The sequence below is a fragment of the Mastacembelus armatus genome, chromosome 13 (assembly GCF_900324485.2).
Source record: "Mastacembelus armatus chromosome 13, fMasArm1.2, whole genome shotgun sequence".
Taxonomy (NCBI): domain Eukaryota; kingdom Metazoa; phylum Chordata; class Actinopteri; order Synbranchiformes; family Mastacembelidae; genus Mastacembelus; species Mastacembelus armatus.
Window position 1 is genome coordinate 24632672 of NC_046645.1, and position 27923 is coordinate 24660594.

Here is a 27923-nt window from a genome sequence, read left to right on the forward strand (position 1 = left end):
GATTCCCAAGAACAGACAAGAAAAACAAACAACACTTGATCAGTCTCAGTAAAGATCCTCTTACTCTGCTTTCTCATCCAGGACTGAACTTTTCAGCTGACATGAACAAAAAGTCCTAAGTCCTCAGACTCAAAGATAGTTTGAAAACCTTCAGCTGCAGCCGAGCAGGTTCCATCTGCTGATGAAGACCAACATCAGATAGGTGGACCTGAGTTAATATTCTGTTGTGGTTTGTTTTATTCGGCTATTTTTTCTTGTTTTTCATCTTACATCTGCTGAGATCCAGTGACTTGGATTGACCTCAGGAAACTTTATGAGGTTCAATGTGTATTTAAAGTGATCTATTAGCAGAAATGGAATTTAGGCTTTATAAATATCTTGCCATTAGTTTGTAATCACCAGAACATACCAACCATTGCATTTCCTTAATCTGAAAATGAGCTTCTACATAGGGAACAGGTCTCTACAGTGCTGCAGATACAAAACACAACCAAATATAGAAACACACTGCAAAAACAGAAAACACAACCAAATACAGAAACACACTGCAAAAACAGAAAACACTACCAAATACAGAAACACACTGCAAAAACAGAAAACACATCCAAATACAGAAACACACTGCAAAAGCAGAAAACACAATCAAAGGCAAACTGTAGAGAATTGTGTATTTGGAGTTTATCTTATCGAGTATTAAGTGAGTGAGCTAAGAGGCTTCAAAACGGAGGAACAGCTGTCAGTTGTGATTGCCATGGAGTTTGTGAACAGGTGTTGAACAGTGTGCGTCTTTGAAGACAGTGAGTGTTTTTCTTCCTCATCTCATTCTACTAATTATTACCTGATCAATAATATGTTTTCTAGTATTTTATGTATATATATATTTGGATAAATTAACGCTCTGTAAGACGAATATTTTAAGTGCTCACGTTGCCTTGTGTGCTTCAAGTGCTCCTCACATGGCTGCTTCATGTGATATTAGTAGAGCGCCATTCTGTCATCAGAGTCTGAGACTGATTTGAGTTTATTCTTTATTTATAGAACCACACACCCACATTCAAATACAAACACCTCATGGTGAGTGAATAAACACCTGGCAACACACCACAGAAGGTGTCAACACAAGGAGCAGTTCATTCGGTCACTAATCAGCTTTGTCCTGGATTGCCATCACTTCCTTCATCTGTCCACGAGGGTATTGCAACGAACTCAATAACATCTTCCGTCGATTTCAGCGAGGTTTGCCCTGAAACTATTGGGACTGACTGTGAGACTTTGACCTACCTCATTGTCAGATCTCAGTTTGTTTTACACTGCTGTTTATTTCTATTTCTTGTTATTGTTGATTCACGCAGGCCTGCATATTCTTTGTGTTTATTTGTGGTGAGTTGCATAATTTTATTTGCTTAATTTTATCCAAATAACATTTCATTGCATTTGTTTATTTAATACATTTATTTATTTTACATCAGACTTGGTCTATTTCTTCCACTTAGTTATTGGATGTAATTTGAATATAAAGGTTCTCTAAAGTGATTGGTACCGTAATAGTAAACAGCACATTCATACAGTCTTCATTACAGTCCCTTTGGACACAATGCAGACAAATTGCTGCAGTAATTTGTGATGCAGAAAGTTCCAGGACTAAGCCAACAGTTGTGGGTCGGAAAATGAAGTAGCTTGAGTTTATGATGATCTATTTTAACTTTCCATAAGTTAGTGTACACATGTTATGATGATTAAATCCACACACTGACTGTGAAAGAGTCTACGTTAGGTCTATTGCTTAGGTCAAATGTTTCTACAGTAGCCCAGAATGGACAAACCAAACAGAGAATTGTGTGTTGTTTATGAGAGGAATTGGGAGGGGAGAGGCAGCCCAGTCAGTGACCCCCACAGGCCGCAGTCCAGTCCAGTCAGTGCCCTCCTACAGGCCACAGTCCAGTGCAGTCAGTGACCCCCTACAGGCCACAGTCCAGTCCAGTCAATGCCCCAACATCAGTTGACTGGAGATGTTCAATAGATGAAAGACAGAAACAGGTTTGTGCTGATCTACAAGCCCAATTCCAAAAAAGTTGGAAATCTGTTTAAAATCTACATAAAAACAAAATGCAATGATTTGCAAATCTATACTTGAGTCCCTCTCATTTACACACATGTACTCTGTTTTACTGCTGCTAACCTTCATTCCTCTCCTTTCCAGAGCAAACCTCCACCTCTCTAGATTTTCCTCCACCTGTTCCCTGCTCTCACTACAGATGACAGTGTCATCTGCAAACGTCATGGTCCACAGAGCTTCCTGTCTAACCTCATCTGTCAGCCTGTCCATCATCACAGCAAACAAGAAGGGGCTCAAAGCCGATCCTTGGTGCAGTCCCACCTCCACCTTGAACTCCTCTGTCACCCCTACAGCACACCTCACCACTGTCTTACAGCTCTCATACATGTCCTGCACCACTCGAACATACTTCTCTGCCACTCCAGACTTCCTCATACAAAACCACAGCTCCTCTCTCGGCACCTTGTCATACGCTTTTTCCAAATCTACAAAGACCCAATGCAGCTCCTTCTGGCCTTCTCTGTACTTCTCCATCAGCATTCTCAAAGCAAATATTGCATCTGTGGTTCTCTTTCTTGGCATGAAACCATACTGCTGCTCACAAATGCTCACTTCTGACCTCAGCCTAGCCTCCACTACTCTTTCCCATAACTTCACTGTGTGACTCATCAGCTTTATTCCTCTGTAGTTTCCACAACTCTGCACGTCTCCCTTGTTCTTAAATATGGCCACCAGTACACTTCTCCTCCATTCCCCAGGTATCCTCTCACTCTCCAAGATCTTGCTAAGTAGCCCAGTCAAAAACTCTACTGCCACCTCTCCTAAACACTTCCATACCTCCACAGGTATGTCATCAGGACCAACTGCCTTTCCACTCTTCATCCTCTTCAACACCTTCCTCACTTCATCCTTACTGATCTTTGCTACTTCCTGCTCCACAAGTCACCTCTTCTACTCTGTGCTCTCTAACATTTTCCTCATTCATCAACTCTTCAAAGTATTCCTTCCATCTTTCCATCACACTTGGCACCTGTCAACCAGTGTTAATTTTGACAGCAGATTTTAATTTAGTTTTAGTCATAGTCTTTTGACTAAAATGCAATTTTAGTTTTAGTCATATTTTAGTCATCTGCTTTGTTTTAGTTTTAGTCTAGTTTTAGTTGACTAAAATCTATTGGGTTTAATTTAAGTGTAATTTAGTAAACCTATTGTAATATACAAAATATTCTAAATTAAAATGAAATGAAAAACAAGTTTCATTAAATATATGGAATATGGCCTTTCCATAAAAGACCAAACATTAGATATACATTGTTTATAACCTGACATTCTTCATTCTTTAAAGCAAAAGGTCAACTCCAAAATATTTAAGAGAAAAACTGTATTTAGCAGTAATGCCATTGTATCAAAGATCAAACTGACCCATATATCTTCTCTTTGTTTTCTCCAGCTGTTTCCATTTCATTATAGTTTAAGTCAGACACAAACCCAGTGTAGGCTATGATGATGTCGTGTACTCGTGTACTCGCGCATCCCGCGTCACTAGGTGGATCAGTTACTTTTCATATGTGCGTGTGTGTCTAAAAAGATTCATTCTGATTGGATCTTTTCTAAAAACGTCCCTCACTCACATTTTCGTCTCGTTTTTATTAGTCAACGAAAATGTCAGTATATTATTTAGTTTTCGTCGTCATCATTTAATTTTTATTTAGTTAACATCTCATTTTCGTCAGTGAAAACTTGTCGTTGATAAAAATTATAATGAAAATACTTTGTCAACAAAATTAACACTGCTGTCAACACATTTCCATCCCTGTCCTTGATCACCCTAACCTGCTGCACATCCTTCCCATCTCTGTCTCTCTGCCTCGCCAACCTGTACAAATCCACCTCTCCCTCTTTAGTGTGCACCCTATTATACAAACCCTCATACGCCCTTTGTTTGGCCTTTGCCACCTCTACCTTCACTTTATGCTGCATCTCCCTGTACTCCTGTCTGTTCTCTTCTGTCCTCTGTGTCCCACTTCTTCTTAGCTAACCTTTTCCTCTTAACACACTCCTGAACTTCCTCATTCCACCACCAAGTCTCCTTATCTGCTTTCCTGGATGGAATATCATGAACGTCATCATACCATGATATCCTGGATGGATATCACTGCATGGGCTCAGAAATACTTCCAAAAATCACTGTCTGTGAACACAATTCACCGTGCCTTCCAAAAATGCAAATTAAAGCTCTAACATCTGGGCCAAAGCTCGTGGAAAATGGTCTGTGGTCAGACAAATCAAAATGTGACATTCTTTTTGGAAACCATGGGCGTTGCATCCTCCGGACTAAAGAGGAGAGAGACTTTCCAGCTTGTTATCAGCGCTCATTTCAAAATCTTGCATCTCTGGTAAGGGGGAGCATTAGTGTCCACGGGATGGGCAGCTTGCACATCTGGGAAGGCACCATCAATGCTGAGATATATCCAGGTTTCAGAGCAGCATATGCTCCCATCAAGACGATGTTGTTTTCAAGAAAGGCCTTTTATATTTCAGTAGGACAATGCTAAACCTCATACTGCATCTATGACAACAGCATGGCTTAGTAGTAGAAGAATTCGGTTGGTGAACTGGCCTGCCTCCAGTCCAGACATTTCACCAAATGAAAATATTTGGCACATCTTGACATGAAAAATGTGACAAAGATGACCCAGGACTGTTGAGCAGTTAAAATCCTACATCAGGCAAGAATGGACAATACTCCTTTCCCAAAGCTCCAGCAACTGGTTTTCTCAGTTCCCACAAATTTACAGACTTAAAAGAAGAGGGGATGCTACACCGTGATAAACATGCCCCTGTTCCAACTTTTTTTGGAATTGGGGATGTATCCAGATGTGACTGTTCAGCTCCTCCTTATAGCTTTGTCACTTTCCATTGATATTCATATGAATGTTATTGTGCTGTCACATGACCTTTGTGTCACATGATCAGCTCTGAGCCGCTAAGTTCATCTCAGTCAAACTCAGCAGTCTGTCTGCTGACATCAGCAGCTTACACACCTGCAAACAGACCTAAGACCTCTACACACTAGACACACCCACTGAAACACACACCTAAACATAAACCTCTACACGCTCTATACACACACCGAAACACACACCTAAACATAAACCTCTACACACTACACACACTCTGAAACACACACCTGAACACACACACTGTACACCTGTATCAGTGAAGTTTACCATGCTAAGTCAGAAACACAGACTGGTTTACCTTGGGGTGTGGCGGGTCTGAAACCTCTGCTATGATCTGTGCAGGATTTGGATTCTGGACCAAACATGGTCCAAAAACCAGCAGGGAAGGTCATAGACACTGGTGGATAGAGATCTGAAGGAGTGATTTCCAATGCAAGGATTTATTTTAAATCTTGTACAAACAATACGGAAGATATAAATCAGCAGCAGGAGACCCAGGTGATGTTACATCAAAGGAAATAATGAGGGAAAGGTTTGTGGTTCAGACTCTTTCATAAAGGATCAAAATGTCCAGCACAGGATTGTTTACCTCAAACACTGCAGCAGTGTGAAGGATTTCAGCTGTTTACACTGCAAACAAACCTCAGTCTGGAAACATCTCCAACACACACACACACTCAGCAGTGTTTGAACAATTCTCAAACTGATCGGATAAAATGTCTGAGGGGCAGAAAACTTTACTGATAAGATAAAAAAAAGACAAAACCACACTAAGAGAAACATCAGTTCAGTGTTGAATAAGAAAAGTCAGACATGAGGTGTGCTTGTTTTATGTTGCAGCACCTCCAGGAAGGTTTATGTGGGTGGATAAACTTGGGACAGTTCAAGTGGGTTCAGACATTACATGTGTTTGTTTTGTATTATAGCTTCTCCTGGTCTGGTTGCAGGTGGTGTGTCAGGGTATGTTTGCTGTGTCAGTGCAGCACCTCCCTGCCAGCTGATCCGGAGCGGGAGGGGTAGATGTGGAGCTGAGGGATTTCAATGCCGTCGTTGTACAGCTCCTCCTGCTTCTGTATCCCCTGCAGCTTCAACAGCAGCTCGCTGATGAACACCTGGCAGGTGGGGACACGTCAGTTCAAGACAGTCTGAAGATATTTACTCCAGAAACTCATTTATGATCAAACAAGAAGCCAGTCAGCTTCATCTTTTCCCTTTTCCTACCTCAGTGTTGCTGTTACAGGAGCGAAGGATGTCCTGCAAACATGACAGAACAACACGTGAGAAGTTCTGTCAGGATCATGTCACCTGTTATTATAAAATCACAGCTACCTGCAGCCTGAGCGTCCTCTCCTCGTCCGTCTTCAGGTCCAGCAGCTCGTCGATGTTCACCTCCTCTGGCATCTCCTTCTCCTGAATGACACCACAGATGCTCTCATTACTTTCACTTCTTAGAAACTCCAGTCCTGCTGATGGCAGTCTGAAATAACCTCTGCAGCCTGTGAGTGGTGCTGCCTTTAAACCCTGTGAGCTAATCAGCTCTGCTGCAAATGTGAGGGTCTCAGAAAACGCATGAAAATAACGTGAAAATATTCATAGTACTACTAATAATACACTAATACACTAATACTGATACTACTAAAGCTTGCATAATAATACTGATGCCACTAATATACTAAGATTGTAGTACTAATAGTAATTACAGTGATATTACTACACCAACACCGATGCTAATACACTGATGTGAGCAGAAAACGTCAAAGTGACAAAGAAGCTTTGAAACATCAACAGGAAGCAGGAACTGCTGCTTTCATCCGAAAGGCCACACGACATTTGTTTCAACTTCAAATGTCAAACATACACACAAACAGAACACACACACACTATTTTTATTTATTTCCCTCGTTAGTTTCCATACTAGTTTTATAAGTCTATGGTTCAGTCCTGGGCCAGCAGGACTAGTTCCCCTCCCTTCTTCATCAACACCACTAACCAGGTCCCTGAACCCCCCACTGTGGTCTGTCTGGTGACATATGGGGCATTAAAACCCCTCCCCCTGTCACAGCTGTTTATGTCCTCCTGTTTCTTCATTGTCCTTCCTGCCTGTTTGGTCCTTCTAGACATCAGAACATATTTTCTGTCACTTTTACCTTTTAGAAACTCACAGATGAAACAGCAGATAACAGCAGGAAGCTCCTTAATGACCGCCACATTATCACATTATCACGACCCGCAGGAAACAAGATGGACTCTGACATTAAAGGAACTGCACAACATTTCTTTAATTTATCTGCCAGTCAAGGTTAGCCTAGCTTAGCATAAAGATGGAGCAGGGGGAAACTGTTAGCTTAACTTATCATAAAGACTGGAAGCAGGGCAGAACTGTTAGCCTAGCTTAGCATAAAGACTAGGAGCAGGGGGAAACCGTTAGCTTACCTTAACATAAAGACTTGGAGCAGGGGGAAACTATTAGCCTAGCTGATGTCAGAGAACAAGAGGATTTAGCTAAATATTGTAATGTTCTGTTAAACCTCACTGAGAAAGAGATTTACTGAACCACACGTATATGTGTTATTGTGTGTGTGTGTGTGTGTGTGTGTGTGTGTGTGTGTCCAGATGACATCTCTGACAGGAAGTGGCAGATCAATCTGATTATCTATTTATCACCAAAGATACACACACACAGTGACTGAACCTGTCTAATACCTGGAGACAAATCAATACTTCCCTCCCCTCACCCCATACATTCACCCACTTTCCACTAATGCAGTGCGTTCGTCACTGTCTGAACCTCAACACAAAGACCCCCCCCCCCCCCCCGTTAATCAGCCTTTACCATCTCTGACACGTCAATAACTCCACCCTGCCCAGAGCTTCAGGCTCATACATCAAACCCACCCAGTGGTGGTGGGCAGATGCAGAATAAAACCTGCATGTACCCATGAGTCTTCAGGTGTGACATCAGTCGGTCACATGATCCACCTATGCAGCAGCTAAACACGAATTATGTATTTTGTATGAATCGTCCACTGTGATTCTGTCAAAGGATATTAAAGTCACTCTGCTCCAGCTCCTTGTCCTGTATGGATCCTCCACCTTTACCAACAAACCTCAAAAGAAGTGAGTCCAGGCGTCAGAGGTCTAAGGTGAGACATCTGTGGCATGGACACACCAGGACAAACAAGCCTCCGACCCCATTTACATTCATCTGCAACAGTAACTCCAACACCGACAGACCTGTCAGGTCCCAAGGTGTTGACACTGAAAATATTCAGTCCAACATGTTTGGTTTGCTCGTCCTTGGTTCAGCACATTTTAAACTCAAACAACACGTGACCTCACGATGGAATCAGGACAGAAGCTGCTTCCATTTTCAGCCCCTGCTCTCGTTAATAAAATTTCTGTTTGTTTGGTTTGTCTTCTTGTTTTGGTAGAAACTGACTGAGCTGTAACACACACACTAAAAGACAGTAACACACAATAATACAAAGTAAAACACAGTAACACACAGTAATACACACTGTAACATACACAATAATACACAGTAACACACACTACCACACTGTAACACACAATAATACAAAGTAACACACACACTAATACACTGTAACACACACACTAACACACACAGTAACATACACAATACTACACAGTAACACACACAGTAATACACACTGTAACATACACAATAATACACAGTAAGACACACACACTCATACACTGTAACACACACAGTATCACACTGTAATACACAGTAACACACACTGTAACACACACACTAACACACACATTAACATACACAATACTACACAGTAACACACAATAAAACAAAGTAACACACAGTAACACACACACAGTAACACACACTGTAACACACAGTGTAACATGCACAATACTACACAGTAACACACAGTAATACAAAGTAACACTTTGCGGTGAGTTTCCACTGACTGTGTAGTACTTCAACACAGTGTAGTAGTAGTTTTAGTAGTAGTGGTGGTAGTAATAGTAATAGGCTACAGGTAGTGTTAGCTGCAGTAGTACTAATTAAACCAAATCAAACTTTATTGATCCCACAGCTGAATCACTTGGTACAGCAGTTTACAAAAACAATATGAAGTACAAAAGAGCAGTAGTACTCAGAGTAGTATTTACCAGTACCTCTGCAGTTCTTAGCAGTACTACTTTTGTATATCTTAGCTGTAGTACTGGTTGTAGTACCTGTAGTATTTAGCAGCAGTACTGCAGTACTCACCCGCCCCCGGTACAGCTGGTCCAGTCCACAGTCGATCCACTTCTCCACGTCCAGTCTCCGCTGCAGCTCCTTGCGGTTGTACTTAACGGTGACCCGGGCCTGGCGCCGCTGCAGACTCTGACCTGGATCCCGCCCGCCGCGACTCGGTGACGGACTACCACACACCTTATTGACCCGCCGGCACACCCGGTTAGCAGCCATGTGGACCCAGCAGACCCGGACCGGCACAGTCCGCTTCAGGAGAGTCTGATGAATTAAGTCCAAAGTAAAAATCAAATTAAAAAAATCCAAGAGTCTGGTTTATGAAATCTCAGCACTCTTTGACTAAAGACACAAATATCAAAAATTTAAAAAACTGTAACGGTTACTACTACTACTAGTAGTAGTAGTACTAGTACTAATACTACAATAATACAAACATCTATTTCAATAGAAGAAGAAGACACCTACAAATCGTGTATTTTCTTTAAAAACGGGACTTTGGACTAAATAGACATGTGAATTGTCCGAGTCGGTGAAAACAGAAAATAATAGAAAAATAAATCCCGTCAGAGAACCGGGACCGTGGGTGCGGCGCGTGCACAGTGACAGAAATTAGAGCAGGGCGGGGACCGCGCCGCCGCCGCTGCGTTCAGGGGAAGTTGGAACTGGAATACACGAACCTCCGCTGTTTGCTACTAAAATATCAAGATATGATGTGACGTTAATTCTGATGTTCTTATGTGTAAACGCTCTAAATTCAGTTTTCATCTAAAGTCCTGGTGTAGATGTGTCTCTGTTTAAAAATCTCTACGTGTTTCTGGTTTTATCTTCATATGAATCTTTTAGGTTCCATAACTGATGGATTAGACGAGCACAGGACAGAATAGAAAAACTCAAACATGCTTGTTGAAATGTCTGACGCGTATTTTACCGGCCCCATGTGACTTTTCTGGCTCAGGTCAAACTTCACATCAGACCTGAAGCTCCACAAATAGGCCTAAACACAAGTTCGATCAAAAGCAGCTGTTTAACGTGTTGTCGAGGTTTACGAAGGGACCATAAATGCACCATAATAGGACTCCGCGGGGTCCTAGTGGTCCTGGTTCCCTGGTCAGGTGATTGAACCTCCATTCAAAATGTTACTAAAGTAAAAGTAAATGTATGTGAGTATGAGCAGGAAAATACTCTGATATTTGAACCACACGTAGTTATTTATTTTCTTTATGGATCAATAAGCTGATCATTTTTTCAATCAATCGATTCAATCAGAAAATCAGTTTTAGTTTAAACTGGATGAATCTAAAGGCTCAGACTGGATCAGACGTCATGGCTTGATTCCAGGGGTTGCTGCACCGTGAGGACGGGCTGTCCTTAACCGTTAGGATCACAGACCGTTAAAGGGCTAAGATCAAGGTTCAGGTTAGAGGCTGGATTGGGGGGGGGCACTGAAGGCTTCTTCAGTGGGTAGAGAAGAACAAACGTGTGTGTGTTTATTGGACATTGATGACCGGATGCTCAGACTCCTCCTCCCCCTCTGCGTTGTAATTTAACCTCTTGTTGCCATGGTAACCTGAAACACCGGGCCAGGTGTGCTGTTGTACACCTGTTCAGATCCTGTTGTTATTATCAGCTCCTGCCGCGGAGTTTACTACTGAAACCTGTATTGAAACCGGTATTGAAGCCTTCCCCTCGGTGGTCGGAGCGGATGGAGGTGGCATTCCTGGGGGTGATGCCCTCTTCCGGATCTCCTCCCACGGCTCCTACAACCTGAACCGTCCCGCCATGCCGACCCGACAGAAGCAGCTCCTCTTTTCCGTCTCCGGCCTCTTCGGCTTCTCTTGCGCCCTGACGGCCGCGGTGGCCACCGGCCTGCCGTTCTGGATTAATGGGACCGTGTTGTGCCGGACCGGGGCCGAGCTGGTGAACGCCACCGGACCCGAGCTGGACAAATTCCTGGGAGACCTGAGCTATGGGCTTTTCCACGGACAGAGGGTGAAGCAGTGCGGGTTAGGAGGCCGGCCGTCCCGGTTCTCATGTGAGTCCACATCCACCTCCCAGAGATGGCTGGGTCCGGGTACTGGTACCGGCTCAGGCCAGGTGTAGGACTAAAGATTAATCCGCGCACCTTCAGTTTACCTGCGCGGTTCTGCACCAGGAAATGTACAGGTGGGCAGGTGGTGAACTCACCTGTACATAAATTATTCACAGTATTACTCACAGATACAGTGAATTATTCACAGTATATTGAGTATTTCACTATATTCCACAGAAATTAAAGAGCTACAACTTTCCACATATAATGATACAGCCAGTACAGTAAGTACATTTACCTTTGGTACTACAAGTTATAATGTTTTTCTTAAATTTTGAAAGCAGGACTTTTACATAGGAGTATTTGTAGACTATGGTATTAGTACTTTGACATGAGATAACAGTGAGTACTGCTTACACTACTGACTCCTCAGTCACATTTAAAGTTTATAGGTTTTAACACAGAAACTTCATGGGAGAAAATCATTTCACTTTCCTGTAAAATGTGCAGATCAGTTGCAGTATCCTGGAGTAAAGAGGCGAAAATGCAGTAAACTGAACTGCAGTGAACAGAAGTAAACTGGGGTATTTTAGAGGAAATGGAGTAAAGTGCAGTAAACGGAGCCTCCCTCCCTAGTGTCAATAGAGAAACTCACACTGAATGACCAGAATAATAGAAAGCCCTGTAGTAACTGTGGTTCTTTGGTCTAGATCAGTCCAGGTCCCAGAGTCTGAGTCGGAGCATGTCTAGAGTAGGTCTAGAGCAGGTCTAGAGCAGGTCTAGAGCAGGTCTAGAGCAGATCTAGAGCAGGTCTCGAGCCAACAACATGGAGCACTTTCACTGACATGTCTCAGAGAAAGAAGAAAAGATAATTTCATCAGTGTTACAGTTTCAGTGAGGACTAGCTGTAATGAACCTGTCAAACAGTAGGTCATCAGGGGCTTTCTGGGTCTGGGATCCAGGTCCAGAGGCTCTTTTGTTTCTGCTGTATAATAAAACCTCTGTGAGGTCTGGGCCCAGAGCAGAGCGATAAATGTTTCCAGTAAATGAGATCAGCCAAGCTTCACTAACAAGGTTTCTGCCTGACGGGACAAAGCCATCCTGTTCCAGCCTCAGGTCCCAGAGTATGAAGAGGGTTTGGACTGATGGTGATTCGAACTGAAGGCGGAATTATTTATTTTAGCAAGCTCACAGAATCCAGACCAGTTTACTGTTTCCAGCCATTCACAAATAAAACCAGAGCATGATGCATGGACCCAGTTTCCTGCAGCTTTTCAAAAACTTCATGATCTGTCAGAACAGAATGAAGTAAACCAGAAACACACAGTCTCTGTCCATCCAGTATCAGCACCTCAGGGGAACACCTTTACTTTCCTGCTGTCAGAAGAACAGAAACAGGTGTGACACACTTCCTGCTTCTCTTCCTGAAACGTTTTTATATTTTTTCATTTTTAGGATTTTATTGGATATTAATGAGTATTTTTTTATGTTTTTCTATACTTTTAGCTCTTACTAGGAACTGGACCATGTCAGACTGAACATGAGGGTCAGCACCCATAGGAGTCACCGACTGTTCCATTTCATAGTGCTGCATCATTAAATTACTGTCGGTACTAATCCTGCAGGAAGAGGTGGAGAAAATGTGAAGTATAAATACTTTGAGTCCTTCATCGTGTATTTTACATGTGGACTCTGATTCTGAGCAGCAGGGGGCGCTGCAGGTTCAGCTGACAGCCGGTCTGTAGCTTCAGACGAGTTCAGTGCTTATTAGCAGACTCCAGATGTTTGCAGATCCAAGTAGTTCAACAGCTGGAGCAGACAGAGGTTAGGATCAGGTGGAAGAACCTGGACAGGGGAGACCTGGTTGACCTGTAGCTTTTTGTTTTCTGTTCAGTCTTCCCAGACCTGCTCACCACCATCCCAGCAGGCCTCCACATCACTGTCATCTTCTTCTGTGGTGCTGTCATCCTCTTCTCCTCTGTGGCCACAGGCTTCTTCTTCTTCAACGCCTTCGGTCGACCCTACGAGACGCTGCAAGGCCCCATGGGACTTTACCTGTGGACCTTTATCTGCTGTGAGTAACACACCTGAACCGTTAACTGACAGTGCTGCAGTTTTACTGTTTCTACTGCAGTTTTACTCTCTTCTGTGTGATCATCGCTGTCATTAGACAGTCATTAACAGTGGGTGAGGCAGGACAGTGTGAGCTTGAGGATTAACGGAGGAGGCCCCAAAGACACATCCTGAATCCTTTATTGGCATTTAACAACTACGTGCTTGAGTCCTCCTTCACTGCATCCTATTTGTCTGCAGGTCTAATGTGGACTCTGTTTATAGGTCTGAAGTGGACTCTGGTCTGTATGCAGATCTGATTTGTCTGCAGGTCTGATGTGGACTCTGTCTGTGTGCAGGTCTGTGCAGCTGTCTGGTGATGGTGCTGTTTGCGGCGGAGGTGAAGCTCCACCATCTGACTGAGCAAATTGCCAATTTCATCGAGGTGAACTTCGTGTTTCAGACGTACCGCGAGCACTATGACCGATGCTTCTGGCTCTTCTTACTCATTTTCCTCGTCCATGGACTCAACATCCTGCTGATCCGACTGGCGGGAATCCAGTTTCCCTTCCAGGAGAGTAAGGAGTCAGAGCTGGGTGGAGGGGCAGCAGACCTCATGTACTGAGGACCCTTCAGCAGGTTTCATCCTGAGAAGCAGAAGCTGCAGCTAAAGGTGGTTTGATCCTCAGCTCGTCTGCACGTTATTGTATTAAAACCCTTTAGTCAGAAAACACTGAGACTCATCTCATCAGCTAATCAATGAATCAATGTATCAATAATTTCTTTTCAGCTCTAGAGTTCTGGTTGGTTTCTGGGCTTCTGCTCTGCTCAGCTGGTGGATCCAGTTCAGGCATTTTCCAGTGACAGAGACTGAAGAAAAGCAGCAAATACTAAATATTTCATCACCAGGTGTTTGCGGTACATGAAGTCTTTGTGTGACTTGTCAGACATTTAAAGTTTCTTCATGGCATCGACAGAAAACAGACACCAGTTGTATCAGTTGTATAGAAAAGGAAGAGAAGGCTCAGGTCTGTCTTGACTCTGTGTGAAAGCTGAAAAGGCTCAGGACCCCGTTCACAGCATCATCTGTTTGGATCCTGCCGGTTTGGACTCATCCTCAGCTGAGTTTATACTGCAGCTGCTTCCAGAAACCAACAGAACCCAGCAAAGACATGAAAGCCTGCAGAGCGTATGTTCTGTTTCTGTCCTGCCTCTCCCGTTTCAACGGACCTGGTCAGGTGGACTGAAGGATGCAGTCCCAGGGTTTGTTGTGGTCACGGTCTGACAGGCCTTTCTTCCTCTGGGCCCCCACAGTGACACCGACACTGGTGCTCTGTCTTTAGACCTAGACGTGTTGACAGGACACAGTGAATCAAACAATCTGGTCTGAGGAGGATCTGGATCTTGCTGTGTAGACCAGGACCACATGGTCCCACGGGAGGTCGGTGTCATGTTGTTTCCGTCATGTGTTTAATTGTGGTGTCTTGTTCAATAGAGCTGACAATTAAAGTCCAGGATTACAAGAAACTGAGGCTGAGGCGGGCTCCCTTCAGGGCAAAAACCTCTCAAAAAGGAGCAGGAAACCTTGTAATGGGACTGTTCTGTTGATTTATTGATAATTATTAATAACTGTGATAGAAGAAGAACTCAGACCCTTTACTGCAGTAAATAAAACAGTAAAAATCCTGTTTCAAGTAGTTAACTACCTTATACTTCTAATTTTAAGTACTTTATATACTGCTGGGTAGCTGATGCTAACTACCCTTTATACTTAGAATTTGAAGTACTTTATATACCGCTGGGTAGCTAACGTTAACGACCTTATATACTTCTAATTTGAAGTACTTTCCATACTGTTGGGTAGCTGACGTTAACTACCTTATATACTTCTAATTTGAAGTACTTTCCATACTGTTGGGTAGCTGACGTTAACTACCTTATATACTTCTAATTTGAAGTACTTTCCATACTGCTGGGTAGCTGACGTTAACTACCTTATATACCTCCAATTTGAAGTACTTTATATACCGCTGGGTAGCTGACGTTAACTACCTTATATACTTCTAATTTGAAGTACTGTATATACCACCGGGTAGCTGACGTTAACTACCTTATATACTTCTAATTTGAAGTACTTTATATACTGCTGGGTAGCTGACGTTAACTACCTTATATACTTCTAATTTGAAGTACTTTATATACCGCCGGGTAGCTGACGTTAACTACCTTATATACTTCTAATTTGAAGTACTTTATATACCGCCGGGTAGCTAACGTTAACGACCTTATATACTTCTAATTTGAAGTACTTTCCATACTGTTGGGTAGCTGACGTTAACTACCTTATATACCTCCAATTTGAAGTACTTTATATACCGCTGGGTAGCTGACGTTAACTACCTTATATACTTCTAATTTGAAGTACTTTATATACTGCTGGGTACCTGACGTTAACTACCTTATATACTTCTAATTTGAAGTACTGTATATACCACCGGGTAGCTGACGTTAACTACCTTATATACCTCCAATTTGAAGTACTTTATATACTGCTGGGTAGCTGATGTTAACTACCTTATATACTGCTAATTTGAAGTACTTTATATACTGCTGGGTATCTTGGGAATTTCCCACCAGGGATCAATAAAGTTTGATGATCAGTCTGTATTTTGTTTCATCCATCTGATTCTGAAAAGTTATCAGATAAATGTAGAGCAGGAAAAAGTACAAGGTTTGGCTCTGACATGTAGTGAAGTCCAAGGATGAAGTAGCACAACATGGAAATACTCAGGTAAAGTACTAATACCTCAGAATTGGACTTGAGTGTGTTTATCACATGACCCATCTCAATCCTGGGAAGAACCTGATTGGTGGAGCTTGCTGTGGGCGGGACAGGTGAAAGTCACCTGTAAGACACAGCTCAGGTGGTGTGTGTGAAGCTTCACCTCGATCAACTGCAGGTAAGACTGATTCTTCAAAATAAAACTCAGCGGTTTTTCATCTGATCGTAGAGCAGCTCTGATTTTGAACATCACAGGAAGGAGTTGAGAATTTCTGTTTGAGGACAAATTAAAGTTAAGTGACAGTGACAGCAGCGAATCTACAGAACAACCCAAAAAATGTTTAATCAAGAAAGTCAAAAACATGAAGTTTTTATTGTGTGGATGTGTTTAATTTTAACCCAAAGATAAAAACAGACTGAATAGTTTTATTTCACGTGACGTATCTTTGTTGCAGAAACATGTTTGTTTCATATAAATGAAAATCATCATATATAAAAGTCTCACAATGTCTGTGTGAACAGGGTCCGATCAAAGTGCAGGAACATGAGCTCAGAGCAGGGGGTGAGTTGTAAATACAGTCAGTGACTCCCCCGGGGGGGGGGGGGGGGGGGGCCTCATTATGTCACAGATGTTTGTTTGTCATGTCACTGCAGTTGTCAGTAATAATAATAATGTGTGCTCAGATGGAGGCGGAGCTACAGCAGATCCTGGCCCAGGTGTCTGATCTGCAGCACTGGAGGAAAGTGAAAAAACATGTAAATTTCAGTCAGATTGAAATATGATGATACTGATATTCAACTAAACACATCCCATGGTCGAGTTAATGATTTTTATCAATGTCAATATTTTCTGCAGGCTGCCAGCAAAACACGGGGTTGTAAGTATTATCAATACATCAATTATTATTATTATTATTATATTATCAATTCTCTAAATGTATCTACAGAGCAGTGCATGTGTAAATGTGAAAACACACTGTTACACCTGTAAAGCTACATATAAATCTATGCACTTAAAAACTTTAAATCCCCCAAACATCTTGGCATGTTTATGTAAATCAAGAAAACTACATCAGAAACGTTGAAAACGTCTACATGTATAAATGTGTGGATTTTACTCCCCCATATATTGTCAAATTTCAGATGAACATGAGCACTGCTTTAGGACAGAGCTAAAAAATGATCAACTTGTCTTTTAAAAAGGAAGAGCTACCAGCAGGAGACGCTGCAGGAGGAAACTGCATACTATTCATCACTAATAGAGGAAAATAAGAACAATCCCAGGTTTCTTTTCAGCACTGTAGCCAGGCTGACAAAAAGTCACAGCTCCGTTGAGCCCAGTGTTCCCTTAGCTCTCAGCAGTGATGAATTTATGAGTTTCTTTACAAATAAAATCACAACTATTAGAGATAAAATTCAGCAGATGCTTCCTATACCTGCAATAAATGAATCTTTTACTACAGTAGCTCTTGAATCATCTGTAGGACCTCAGTTATGTTTAGACTGCTTCTCTCCTATAGATCTCTCTGAATTTACATCAGTAGTTGCTTCATCGAAATCATCAACGTGTCTCTTGGACCCCATCCCGACTAGACTGCTTAAAGGCACCCTGCCATTAATGAACTCATCTTTATTGGACTTGGTAAATTTATCTCTAGTATCAGGCTACGTACCACAGGCCTTTAAGACTGCAGTAATCAAACCTTTACTCAAAAAGCCTAGTCTTGATCCAGGTGTCTTGGCTAATTATAGACCAATATCCAACCTGCCATTTATTTCTAAAATCCTAGAAAAAGCTGTTGCTAAGCAGCTATCAGACCACTTACACAGGAATGAACTATTTGAAGATTTCCAATCAGGATTTAGAGCACATCATAGTACAGAAACAGCACTGTTGAAAGTTACCAACGATCTTCTCTTAGCCTCAGATAATGGACTTGTTTCGATACTTGTCCTCCTAGACCTTAGTGCAGCATTCGACACCATTGACCACAACATCTTATTACAGAGACTGGAGCATGTGATTGGTATCAGAGGAACAGCGTTAAAGTGGTTCCAATCCTATTTATCGGACAGATTCCAGTTTGTTCATGTCCATGATGAACCTTCCACACGAACAAAAGTTAGTTATGGAGTTCCACAAGGTTCTGTGCTAGGACCGATTCTGTTCACCCTGTACATGCTTCCTTTAGGATATATCATTAGGAAGCACTCTATTAATTACCACTGCTATGCGGATGACACTCAGTTATATCAATCTATTAAACCTGTTAACACAAACCAGTTAACCAGACTTCAAGCCTGTCTAACTGACATAAAGGCTTGGATGACCAGTAACTTTTTACTTTTAAACTCGGAGAAAACAGAAGTCATTATATTTGGGCCTAAAAATCTCAGAAATAACTTTTCTAAAATTATAGCTACTCTAGATGGCATAGCCCTGGCCTCCAGCACTACTGTAAAAAACCTTGGAGTTATTTTTGACCAGGACATGTCCTTTAACTCACACATAAAACAAATTTCTAGAACTGCATTCTTTCACCTGCGCAACATTTCCAAAATTAGGAACATCCTGTCTCAAAATGATGCAGAAAAACTAGTCCATGCGTTTGTTTCCTCAAGGCTAGATTACTGTAACTCATTACTATCTGGATGTCCTAATATCTTAATAAAAAGCCTCCAATTAATCCAGAATGCCGCAGCCAGAGTCCTGACAGGAACTAGCAGGAGAGATCATATTTCTCCTATATTGGCTTCTCTTCATTGGCTCCCTGTAAAATATAGAATAGAATTTAAAATCCTTCTTCTCACATACAAATCCCTTCATAATCAAGCTCCTTCATACCTTAAAGACCTCATAGTACCATATTATCCCAATAGACCACTTCGCTCTCAGAGTGCAGGCCTACTTGTGGTTCCCAGAGTTCTCAAAAGCAGAATGGGAGGCAGAGCCTTTAGCTATCAAGCTCCTCTCCTGTGGAACCAGCTCTCAGCCTGGGTTCAGGAGGCAGACACTCTCTGTACTTTTAAGGCTAGACTTAAAACCTTCCTCTTTGACAAAGCATATAGTTAGGGCTGGCTTCAGGCAACCCTGAACCATCCCTTAGTTAGTTATGCTGCTATAGGCCTAGACTGCCCAAGGACCATTGGTGCACTGAGCTCCCCTACCCTACCCGCCCCCCCCTCCCCCTTCTCTCCGACCTCATGTATATTCCACCATTGAATGTTACTAACCTTGTGCTCTCTCTCTCCCCTAGTTTGTGCTCTCTCCCTCCCTCTCTCTCTCTCTCTCTCTCTCTGTACCTTCTGCAGGTGTCCCTGGTCCTGGAGCTGTTTATCGCTGATGTGCAGTTACTGGCCCCACCAACTTGCAGTGTCTATTTGTTGTTTATTGTTGCTGTTCTTTTCTCTCTGCTCTATCCACTCACCCCAACCGGTCGAGGCAGATGGCCGCCCAAACTGAGCCCGGTTCTGCTGGAGGTTTTTTTCTTCCGTTAAAGGGAGTTTTTTCCTCTCCACTGTCGCCAAGTGCTTGCTCATAAGGGAATTGTTGGGTTTTTAGTTTTAGTTTTTGTAAAGTGCCTTGAGATGATTTGTATTGTGATTTGGCGCTATACAAATAAAATTGAATTGAATTGAATTGAAACTCCATTACAGCCAATGGGAGATTTAACTGCACACCTGTCAATTCAACACACACATTTACACTCAGACAGATGTCAGTGTGAGGGCGGGGCTAAACACTGAGTGTGTTTGATCAGATATTAAACTGATCAGACAATAAACTAATGATTGAGCTGAGCTGGGACTCAGCGCCCTCTGCTGGAGCTGCAGCTGGCTCAGTTTTCAGACCCTGATCCAGTGTCACTGAGGATCAGTTTCAGTGCTGCTGCTCAGCACCTTTTAAACAGAATCTCCCAGTCAGGACTGTGTTAGTGTGGTATTAACTCTTCAGCTGTGCTAGAAATACTAGTTCTGCTTGTAGTATTCAGTAGTAGCTGGTGATGTCAGACTGCAGGCTGGACTATATCGAGCTACTTCAACAGGTGGTCAACAAGAACCCTGACGTGAGTCACAACACAGTATTACTGGAAGTACAGAGACTACTGCTACTGTTACTAATTCTACTGCACCTATTAGTACTACTGTGACAACTATTGCTGTTTTTACTGCACCTACTGCTGCTAATGCTACTACTAATCGTACTATTAGTTCTATTGCTGTTTTCAATTCTGAATCCATTACTACTACTACTCCAACTACCACTACTACTGCTAGTACTACAATAACTACAACTATTGCTGCTACTACTACTACATCTAATAGAACTACTACAACACATACTACTGCTGCTATTATAACTAATGCTTCTTTTGTTTAGCAGTACTGCAGTTAATACCACTACTACTTCTAATAACTTGTCTTTTTACTAACTTATACTGCTGCCACTAATTTATCTGTGCACTTTTGGGTTCAGTGATTCCAGGTCAGGTGTACTTCCTGTTAGTGTGTGATGGTAGATGACTGAGCCAATCAGAGTGTGTGTGGGTGGGGCTAAAGTGACGACAGTTTTCAGTCATGCAGATGTTACTGTGTGTTAATGTGCTTCTCCTCTGCTGTTCAGAGGCTGCTGGATGTGGGGAAGGATGAGGAGCAGGAGGAGGTCCCTCAGCCCTGCAGGATCCTCCCACTACCCTGCTCCATCCCTAGGAGGCTGGCAATCTCCCCAAGCCTGGGGGGGACGCCGGTCACCCCCGACCTGGCCAAGGTAACTTTACTTGAGGGAAAACATTCATTTTACTGCTGTGAACCAGCTGCGAACCAGGTGTGGCCAGGCTCATTTTTCTGCTGTTTCCTAACAGAGCCTCAGGAGGATTCTGTTTGGAGGAACGTTTCACGTCTTCAACTATGAGTGGAGGAAGTCGTTCTTCCAGTTCAGAGAACCAAACTCGGAGTTATGCTACGCTCTGGAGACTGACGGGGTGAGAAGCAGCTGCAGGTGGAAGTACTGTTACTTCAACACCTGTGCATTCTGTATATTTACTGTTGAAATGTAAATCTCACCTGGTTAGGTGTGTTTCAGGGCGGGGCTCAGGCCATTCAGATGGTCGTCCAGGCTCGTATCATTAAACACCTGCTGTTCATGCGTCAGAGTGGCTCAGAGGGACGGACCCTGTCCAGGTGAGACAGATTTCATTTACAGCATCCTATTTGACACGCTCAGGTGACACTTCCACCTGTTCACGACATGGAAACACATCTGTAACATGAGAAGCCCAAATGATACGACACACTGAAGTGCTCAACAAACACCTGTCAGTACAACAGTCCACTGACTGTGACCTGTCCTGGTCTGTAGATCCACTTCCTCTCCAGGTCTGACTGGAGTTCCTTCTGTGCACCTAGGGATTATTAAGGATTAACTTGGCAGCAGACTCAAAGACTTCCTGCAGCGGTGCAGCTGTGAGATCTGCAGGAGCCCACAAACACCCCGATCAGCCAGAATTCATGGCTGTGTGGTCTGCACTTGCTGCAGTACTACATCCACATTCTGGGTTCCAGATCCAGAGGTTTAGAGGGTTTGTTTCCACCTAGTCAGACTTGGTGCTGCAGAGCTCAGCTCGGCTGCTGGAACCTGCTCTAAGCTGTTTCCCTCTGTCTCAGTCTGAGCCAGGTGGGACAGCGGGTTCAGGAGAAGGCGTTGGCGGCAGCGCTGTCCAGCAGCCTCTGGTTGGCTGGTCAGGAGGTTAGTGCCACCGTCACTTTGGTATCTGAGGAGTACTGCATCACCCCTCACCTGGACTACAAACTGGATGTCTTCACGGAGAAGGTGCCACACAGCACCCAAACAGATTTCATTAGCACACAGGCACCTTTCCATTTTTCTACATTCATATTATTCTCAACTTTCAGCTCCAGCTGTTCACATTCTACAAGGAAGAAGATGTCAGGAAGTTCATTCTGGATCACATACAGTGTGTGAGTACATGCAGAAATCCAGCACAGACTGGCCCAAGACTCCTGCAGCTTCACCACGTCTCATTGTCTTTTTCGGACAATTCAGCAGGGCACAGACTGAATTAATCCATGAGACCTGGACCCATATTTGTTTACATTACTGAACAGAACTGTGGGGGACAGGACCAAAGACTCCCAAACTGACTCAAAACCACAACAGAGACAGATGCACCTTTGTAGTGGCTTTGTGTCTTTCAGTCCTGTATAGGAGGGTCAGAACTGCTGTTTTATAATCCCGATAAGAGGCAGAAAACTAAAATTCCAAAATGAAGCTAATTTGTTCATTTACATTTTCTAGACATTTGTCTAAATGTGAAAGTTTGTTTGTTAGAGCAACAGACGCTGTGACATCAGTGGAAAATAGATAAGATATTCAGCCAGGACAGTTTGTGACTTGTTTTCATGCAGTTTAAGGAGGAGGGCAGTCACGGAGTCATCCTGTTCCTGTACAGCCTCATCTTCTCCCGCTCAGTCGACAGGTAACAACACAGAAACCTGATGCTGCCGTTAGAGTATGAGAAACTACTGAAAGCTTCAAACAGAACATAACCACGTGTCCTTATCTTCCTCACAGGCTGAAGGAGGACCTGGACTCCACCACCTCCCACCTGCTCCACCTCAGTCTGGGCAACTTTGTCTGTCGGCAGGTAAGGAGCTCACCTCTGTGTCTCTGGACACAGTCCTGTGCTCAGAAAAACCTGGTTCAGGCTTTAATGTCGAACCAAGTGACAAGCTCAGGTGTAGAACAACAGACACAGTCTAAGAAACAATTCTGACAGAGGTTCTTGTTACTATTGACTCTGTGGCAGCATCAGGCCTGTGACATGTCCACATCCTTCACACTGTCAAACACCCCTCCATCATTTCAACTAATCGCGTCCTCAGCTGTAAACTCTACAATAAGTAGTTCGATCACAAAACTGCAGTTCCTGTCAGAAACATCTGGACTCATGACTCTGGCAATCTGGGCTCTTCAGAGGTTCCTCTGGGTTGCCTGGTGGTTCTAAAGTGTAGAACTTTTAACAGTGACAGGGATTTCTACTTGCAGATGATGTAAGGTTGGTCCAGTGTTCAGGGCCCTACGGTGCTTCTGGCCCCTTTGCTGACTGTTCACACAGGTTGACTCGCGGTGCTTCAGCAGGTCTGGGGGTGCGTGGGGTTCCTGGAGACTGTGGCGGTGAAGCCAGCCCGTCTCTTTGTGTGTCTAAAGGCTTTGCTGAACCTGTTGCTGACAGGCAGAGCCAGTCCTCAGGTCTGCAATGGGTCAGTGCCCAACGAGGGTGAGGGCCAACCACTGCAGCGCCCTCTGCAGGGTGTCCTGACCCGCAATGATGTGGGGTATCTGCACTGGAGCCGTGAGCAGATGGAGAGAGACACACTGCCACAGGTGAAGTACTCATATTACTGCTAGTATTATTACTATTACTCCTGCTTCACTACTGCTCTTCCTACTGCCACAGGTTTTGATACCACTAATACTATTACTACTATTAGTACTACACCACTACTTTTTATCAAGTATCCTGTTTTACAACTCCAGACACAATAAAGCAGCAGGAAATCAGCCAGTTATTTCAGCACATTCAAGTACAGAAAAAGCAGTGGCGGACAGTACTACTACTACTACTACTACTACTACTACTACTACTACTACTACTACTGAGGTGGAATTACCTGTCACTGTGTACACTGCTGAATTACAACTGACAGGACAGGATCTGATTTCTCTCATTATCGTCACTGCAACACTACACGCGTATATATCAAACGTGATCAGGCTGGGTGTGTCATGTCTGGTTCGTGTCTGTGTCTGCAGGTGGGCAGTATGTTGAAGACCCCCATGTTTCCAGTCTGGGTATGCTGCATCAACAGGAGCTTCTCTGTTCTGTTCAGTCTGAACCGCTCGCTGCTGTCCGACTGGAAGATGGAGCGCCTGTTCCAGCTGTACTACTATAACGGCCAGAACTCGCAGAAAACTACAGCCAGGCTGAGCGTCGGTGAGCACCGGCGCCGTAAAGGCCCGTGTCTGTCCAGGACCAGCGTGTTCACATCTGATTATGTTTTCTGCTTACAGACACACATTCCCACCACTGGGAGGCGCCATCCAAAGACCAGGATGTAGAACCAGAGAAGAGGTTTCCTTCACTGGAAATGACCATCAGAACTAAGTGGGATGGAGCCGCCATCGACTGGAACGGCACATTACCTTTCTACTGACAAGTCGACAGGGTTTCACCTGGAAAACGGCCATGACGCTCAGCTGATAACTGGATTCAGACGGGTTTAATGGTCAATCATTAGGATGTGCTGTGGGCTACAGAAACAGATCTGTAGAAAACACTAGACACAGGAACTGAGAACATAACCTTTATTTCTAGTCTTTGTTCTGGTCCACTAAACTTTTAGGTTTTCACAAATCAAATAGATGTTTTAAGAAAACAGCTGCTGTGGTTTCTCCAGTAAATTCAGTGACTATTGTCAAAGAGAAGGTGGTACGGTTGCTGTGTTTGTGTTAGTCCGCACAAATCCCAACCAGAGACTAACAGCAGCAATGAAAGTGGCTTTGGTCTCGAAAACCAGCTCCAGATGTTGCTGTGAGCAGAGAGAAGCTGCAGTAGAAACAGAGACTAAACAGTGATGGCTGTTCTCAGCATCTGGAGCTGGTTTTTGGAAAAAGACGGGCCTCCCATTGTTGGTGAGGAAAAACCATGTGAGCCAGTGCAGCGATGTGGCTCCCTGCTGTGTTTTTAACAGTTTTTGGACAACAAAGGAGGTCTACGACACAGACTGATAAGCTGAACCAGGTTCTGGATTCACACACAATCACGCTGTGGACACCACAATTATTGTTGCTGTTGGCCTCTTTGATGGGACCTGGACTCAGTGACACACACACACACACAGAATCACTGGCCGCTTCCTTCAACACCAACAGGAGGTCTTGGTTTTTGGACTGAAACCTGGCTCAGGTACAAATTTATTGTGTAGGTCATGAAACAAAAGTGGTTTGTGAGACACAGCAGTGGCCAGTAGTGAACGTTCACACTGTTCTTAAAGCATCATAACCTTGTGACTATAAATGAGCTTATAAAGCAACTTCCTTCCAGTCTGACTTCGGATCTTTCTTCCCTCGCTCTCCGTCATAAAGACCCTTGGTTCTCTTTAATATCTTCATAAATGTCTTGTGTGGTTGTTTGGTAGAAATCTGACAGTCCAACATCATCTGCTCCAGAAGCTTACACCTGCTCAGTGTTTGCACTCTGCACCAGAAACTAAGACCTGAGGAGCAGCAAGGCTCCTGAAAGAGGAGGAGTCTTTTTTGTTTCACTTTAAAAACAAAAACTCCAAAATTAAAAAAAACAAAACAAAACAAAACCTGAATCTCTGTTTGAAGTTGCTGTCCAATTAGCCGTCAGCTTTTTAAACCATCCCGCTCCACTGTAAGGAGGTGTACACCACCTCACCATCAGTCCCAGGCGAGCACAGCAGCACGGTCTTCTTCACATTAGATCCCAGACGCGCCACAGTGAGGACGTCCAGCAGACAGACGGGCTGGTCCAGGGACTGACAGATGGCAATGAAGTGAGCGTGGAAGCGAAGGGGGTCACCTGAAGACAGACATGAAGACAGAAACCATGAGGACCGGCACTGTGTGAGGACTGCAGGGGTCCACATTCTACTGAATTCACAATGACAGAAATTTACTGCAGTTTATGAAGCAAGTAACAGCAACTGTTCGTTAAACATATTCAGGTGCTGGTTTGGTTCTGGTCCAAAAGGCCCGAGCTTTCTGTCACTTCAGCAGACAGAACACTAAGCTGCTAAATGCAGCACTCCAGTCCGATACGTAACTGTTAGAGAAATTAAAATGTTTACCCTCCTGTGACCTAATCCACCTTACTTTAGTATAACTGAAACCCTTCTGAATAGGGCCTATTGTGTATTGTGGAAATATAATTGTTGCTCTCAGTGAGAACAGTTTGCTCTAACCTTGACTATTTGATAAGGGCCCAGCTGTCTTTCTGTGAGAAATCACCTCCCTTTTTGTGTTATCATGAAAACTGATGTGTTGGGCTGCAAGCAGCCAGTGATCCTCATGCTGTACTAAGGTGCTGTGTGACTGTTACTCCTTACAAGTAAAACTTCTATATGATCTTACCTAAGTTCGTCCTCTGAGTCTATTTGTTAAAGGATTTACCTAACAGTAACCAATCACAGCAAAGACTAACCTGGATACACAAGGAAGTCTCCTCCAAATTTCCCGGCTGACGTCAGGTAGAAGCCCCGCCCTCTCAGGTCTCTGAACACCTGGTACTTGACGTCACTGTGCCGGTCATTCCGTGCTCTGATTGGCCAGTTGGCCTGCAGGAAGGCCCGGGCCTCGGAGCAGTAGGTCAGCCCGGCCCTCGCCGTGCTCAGCTGGACCGCCAGCGCCGACCGAGGTAAAGTGAAGTCCTGGTCAAAGGCCTCCAGTCGCCCTCGCAGGGCCTCATCTGCAGCTGCATGCAGCAAACCTCAGCATGCAGGTACACAGTACCAGGTGAAATGTTGTCATGGTAACGGTCTCACCTGTGTGTGATGAGGTCATGGCTCGAAGCAGTGCTGACTTTCTGTCCTCCAGGGCCAGGACACTCTGCTCCTCATAACTCCTCTGCTGCTCCTCCTCATACTGCTCCACTTGCTGGGTAAGCTCCGCCCCTCCTCCTTCCTGCCAGAACACCACAAATCAAACACACCCTCTCTAGCGGGTTAACTTACCTGCTGAGCGGGAGGTTAACTCACCTGGTGAGCGGCAGGTTAACTCACCTGGTGAGCCGCGGGTAACGCAGCAGCAGCGTGGCATTCACTCAGCAGCCTTTCCTCCTCCGGCAGCAGCAGCAGGGGGCGCCCCAGTCGTCCATTCTGTCGGGGGGTCCGGGCCAGCGAACCCAGCAGAGCCCCCACTAGACCCCGAGACCTGACCGTTCTCAGGTCCTGCACCCTCCACAACAGGGGGGCAGAGTCACACAGACCCACACCCACAACAGGAGACGAAGACCAGTCCTCCTCCTGCTCCATCGCCAGGACCTCTGGAAGACCCACGGGAGGAGCTGTTATTAAACCGGGGACAGGTCCGTCAGGACTGGGTCACTGGCAGGGTAGGCAGGCCAGGGTCATTTCCACTAGGGAAAGTTCCAGATCCATTTCTTCTAAAATACTGGCCTGATATGGTCTGTCTGGAAAAACGCAGTGACTCGAGTGTTTTCACAAGAAGAATCTGAACTGTGTTTTAAAGAGAACTTAGTTTTGGGGGGTAATCGAGTCCAGATCTGAGAAGTCTAGTCAGAGAAGAAAGGTTTCAGTACTTTCACAGACCCTGGAGTGTGTCTGTTAACCGGGTCTTGGTTTGAGTCCTGGTCAGGTCTGGTCTGATGTGGTCTAGATAAAGAAAACGCATCATCTCTCACATTTAACATTTCATAAACATTTCAGTCAGTAGAGCAGACAGTCAACCAGTGTTTACCGTTAGCTGTGGACACACGTGTGACACTTCCTCACGCTCCTCTTCACGACATGCCATAAACCGGTGCGACTGTAGTTTGACCTGAAGCTGATCTACGACACTGGAACAACCAACACCGGAAACCGGAACCAATGGGTCAACGAGCAAACACGGCGGACTGAGCACCGCTCGGCTCCATGTCACCGGTACACTCGGTTATACAGCGTCAGTGCGCGGCGGGAGGACGGGGCTTAAACTTTACAGCGGGCTGAGACGTGGCAACGCACCCCGCTCACCTTAACTG

The 27923-nt window shown here is 44.1% G+C and overlaps 4 protein-coding genes across 6 annotated transcripts; 2 read left to right on the plus strand and 2 right to left on the minus strand.

Annotated features, from left to right (window-relative positions):
* Positions 1-5180: 5180 nt before the first annotated feature.
* Positions 5181-9840, minus strand: ppp1r14ab (protein phosphatase 1, regulatory (inhibitor) subunit 14Ab). Of its 2 annotated transcripts, none has more exons than XM_026297325.1 (5): positions 9722-9840; positions 9272-9517; positions 6349-6429; positions 6241-6273; positions 5181-6120 (listed from the first exon to the last, which is right to left on the minus strand). In XM_026297325.1, exons 2-5 carry the CDS (start codon positions 9470-9472, stop codon positions 6058-6060), a joined length of 378 nt encoding a protein of 125 aa, XP_026153110.1. In that variant the 5' UTR covers positions 9473-9517; positions 9722-9840; the 3' UTR covers positions 5181-6057. The 2 variants fall into 2 exon arrangements, with proteins under 2 accessions (XP_026153110.1, XP_026153101.1); XM_026297316.1 differs by having other exon boundaries at positions 5181-6131.
* A 984-nt stretch (positions 9841-10824) lies between these two features.
* clrn1 (clarin 1) lies at positions 10825-15127 on the plus strand. Its single transcript, XM_026297091.2, has 4 exons — positions 10825-11288; positions 13180-13359; positions 13697-14010; positions 14128-15127. Exons 1-3 carry the CDS (start codon positions 11036-11038, stop codon positions 13960-13962), a joined length of 699 nt encoding a protein of 232 aa, XP_026152876.1. The 5' UTR covers positions 10825-11035; the 3' UTR covers positions 13963-14010; positions 14128-15127.
* A 4906-nt stretch (positions 15128-20033) lies between these two features.
* On the plus strand, positions 20034-25197 carry mindy4b (MINDY family member 4B). The gene is made up of 11 exons (XM_026332235.1): positions 20034-20186; positions 20744-20887; positions 20982-21101; positions 21203-21300; positions 21784-21949; positions 22033-22098; positions 22546-22616; positions 22712-22784; positions 23348-23524; positions 23954-24134; positions 24212-25197. The coding sequence occupies exons 1-11, from the start codon at positions 20124-20126 to the stop codon at positions 24352-24354; spliced, it is 1302 nt and encodes a 433-aa protein (XP_026188020.1). The 5' UTR covers positions 20034-20123; the 3' UTR covers positions 24355-25197.
* Positions 24492-27852, minus strand: tsen34 (TSEN34 tRNA splicing endonuclease subunit). Of its 2 annotated transcripts, none has more exons than XM_026332274.2 (5): positions 27641-27852; positions 26944-27555; positions 26707-26845; positions 26367-26630; positions 24492-25745 (listed from the first exon to the last, which is right to left on the minus strand). In XM_026332274.2, exons 2-5 carry the CDS (start codon positions 27193-27195, stop codon positions 25558-25560), a joined length of 843 nt encoding a protein of 280 aa, XP_026188059.1. In that variant the 5' UTR covers positions 27196-27555; positions 27641-27852; the 3' UTR covers positions 24492-25557. The 2 variants fall into 2 exon arrangements, with proteins under 2 accessions (XP_026188059.1, XP_026188054.1); XM_026332269.2 differs by having other exon boundaries at positions 26367-26636; positions 27641-27838.
* Positions 27853-27923: the final 71 nt, after the last annotated feature.

Excerpts from the sequence above, each read along its gene's own strand:
- ppp1r14ab (XM_026297316.1), bottom strand. The coding sequence starts at position 9,472 with ATGGCTGCTAACCGGGTGTGCCGGCGGGTCAATAAGGTGTGTGGTAGT. Across the intron at positions 6,430-9,271 it reads ACCAGCTGTACCGGGGGCGG|GAGAAGGAGATGCCAGAGGA; the intron begins GTGAGTACTGCA and ends GGTGTCATTCAG. Across the intron at positions 6,274-6,348 it reads AGAGGACGCTCAGGCTGCAG|GACATCCTTCGCTCCTGTAA; the intron begins GTAGCTGTGATT and ends TCATGTTTGCAG.
- clrn1 (XM_026297091.2), top strand. The coding sequence starts at position 11,036 with ATGCCGACCCGACAGAAGCAGCTCCTCTTTTCCGTCTCCGGCCTCTTC. Across the intron at positions 11,289-13,179 it reads CCGGCCGTCCCGGTTCTCAT|TCTTCCCAGACCTGCTCACC; the intron begins GTGAGTCCACAT and ends TTTTCTGTTCAG. Across the intron at positions 13,360-13,696 it reads CCTGTGGACCTTTATCTGCT|GTCTGTGCAGCTGTCTGGTG; the intron begins GTGAGTAACACA and ends GTCTGTGTGCAG.
- tsen34 (XM_026332269.2), bottom strand. The coding sequence starts at position 27,195 with ATGGAGCAGGAGGAGGACTGGTCTTCGTCTCCTGTTGTGGGTGTGGGT. Across the intron at positions 26,846-26,943 it reads CGTTACCCGCGGCTCACCAG|GAAGGAGGAGGGGCGGAGCT; the intron begins GTGAGTTAACCT and ends GTGTTCTGGCAG. Across the intron at positions 25,746-26,366 it reads AGACTTCCTTGTGTATCCAG|GTGACCCCCTTCGCTTCCAC; the intron begins GTTAGTCTTTGC and ends GTCTGTCTTCAG.
- mindy4b (XM_026332235.1), top strand. The coding sequence starts at position 20,124 with ATGTCAGACTGCAGGCTGGACTATATCGAGCTACTTCAACAGGTGGTC. Across the intron at positions 21,301-21,783 it reads GAGGGACGGACCCTGTCCAG|TCTGAGCCAGGTGGGACAGC; the intron begins GTGAGACAGATT and ends CCTCTGTCTCAG. Across the intron at positions 22,099-22,545 it reads TTCTGGATCACATACAGTGT|TTTAAGGAGGAGGGCAGTCA; the intron begins GTGAGTACATGC and ends GTTTTCATGCAG.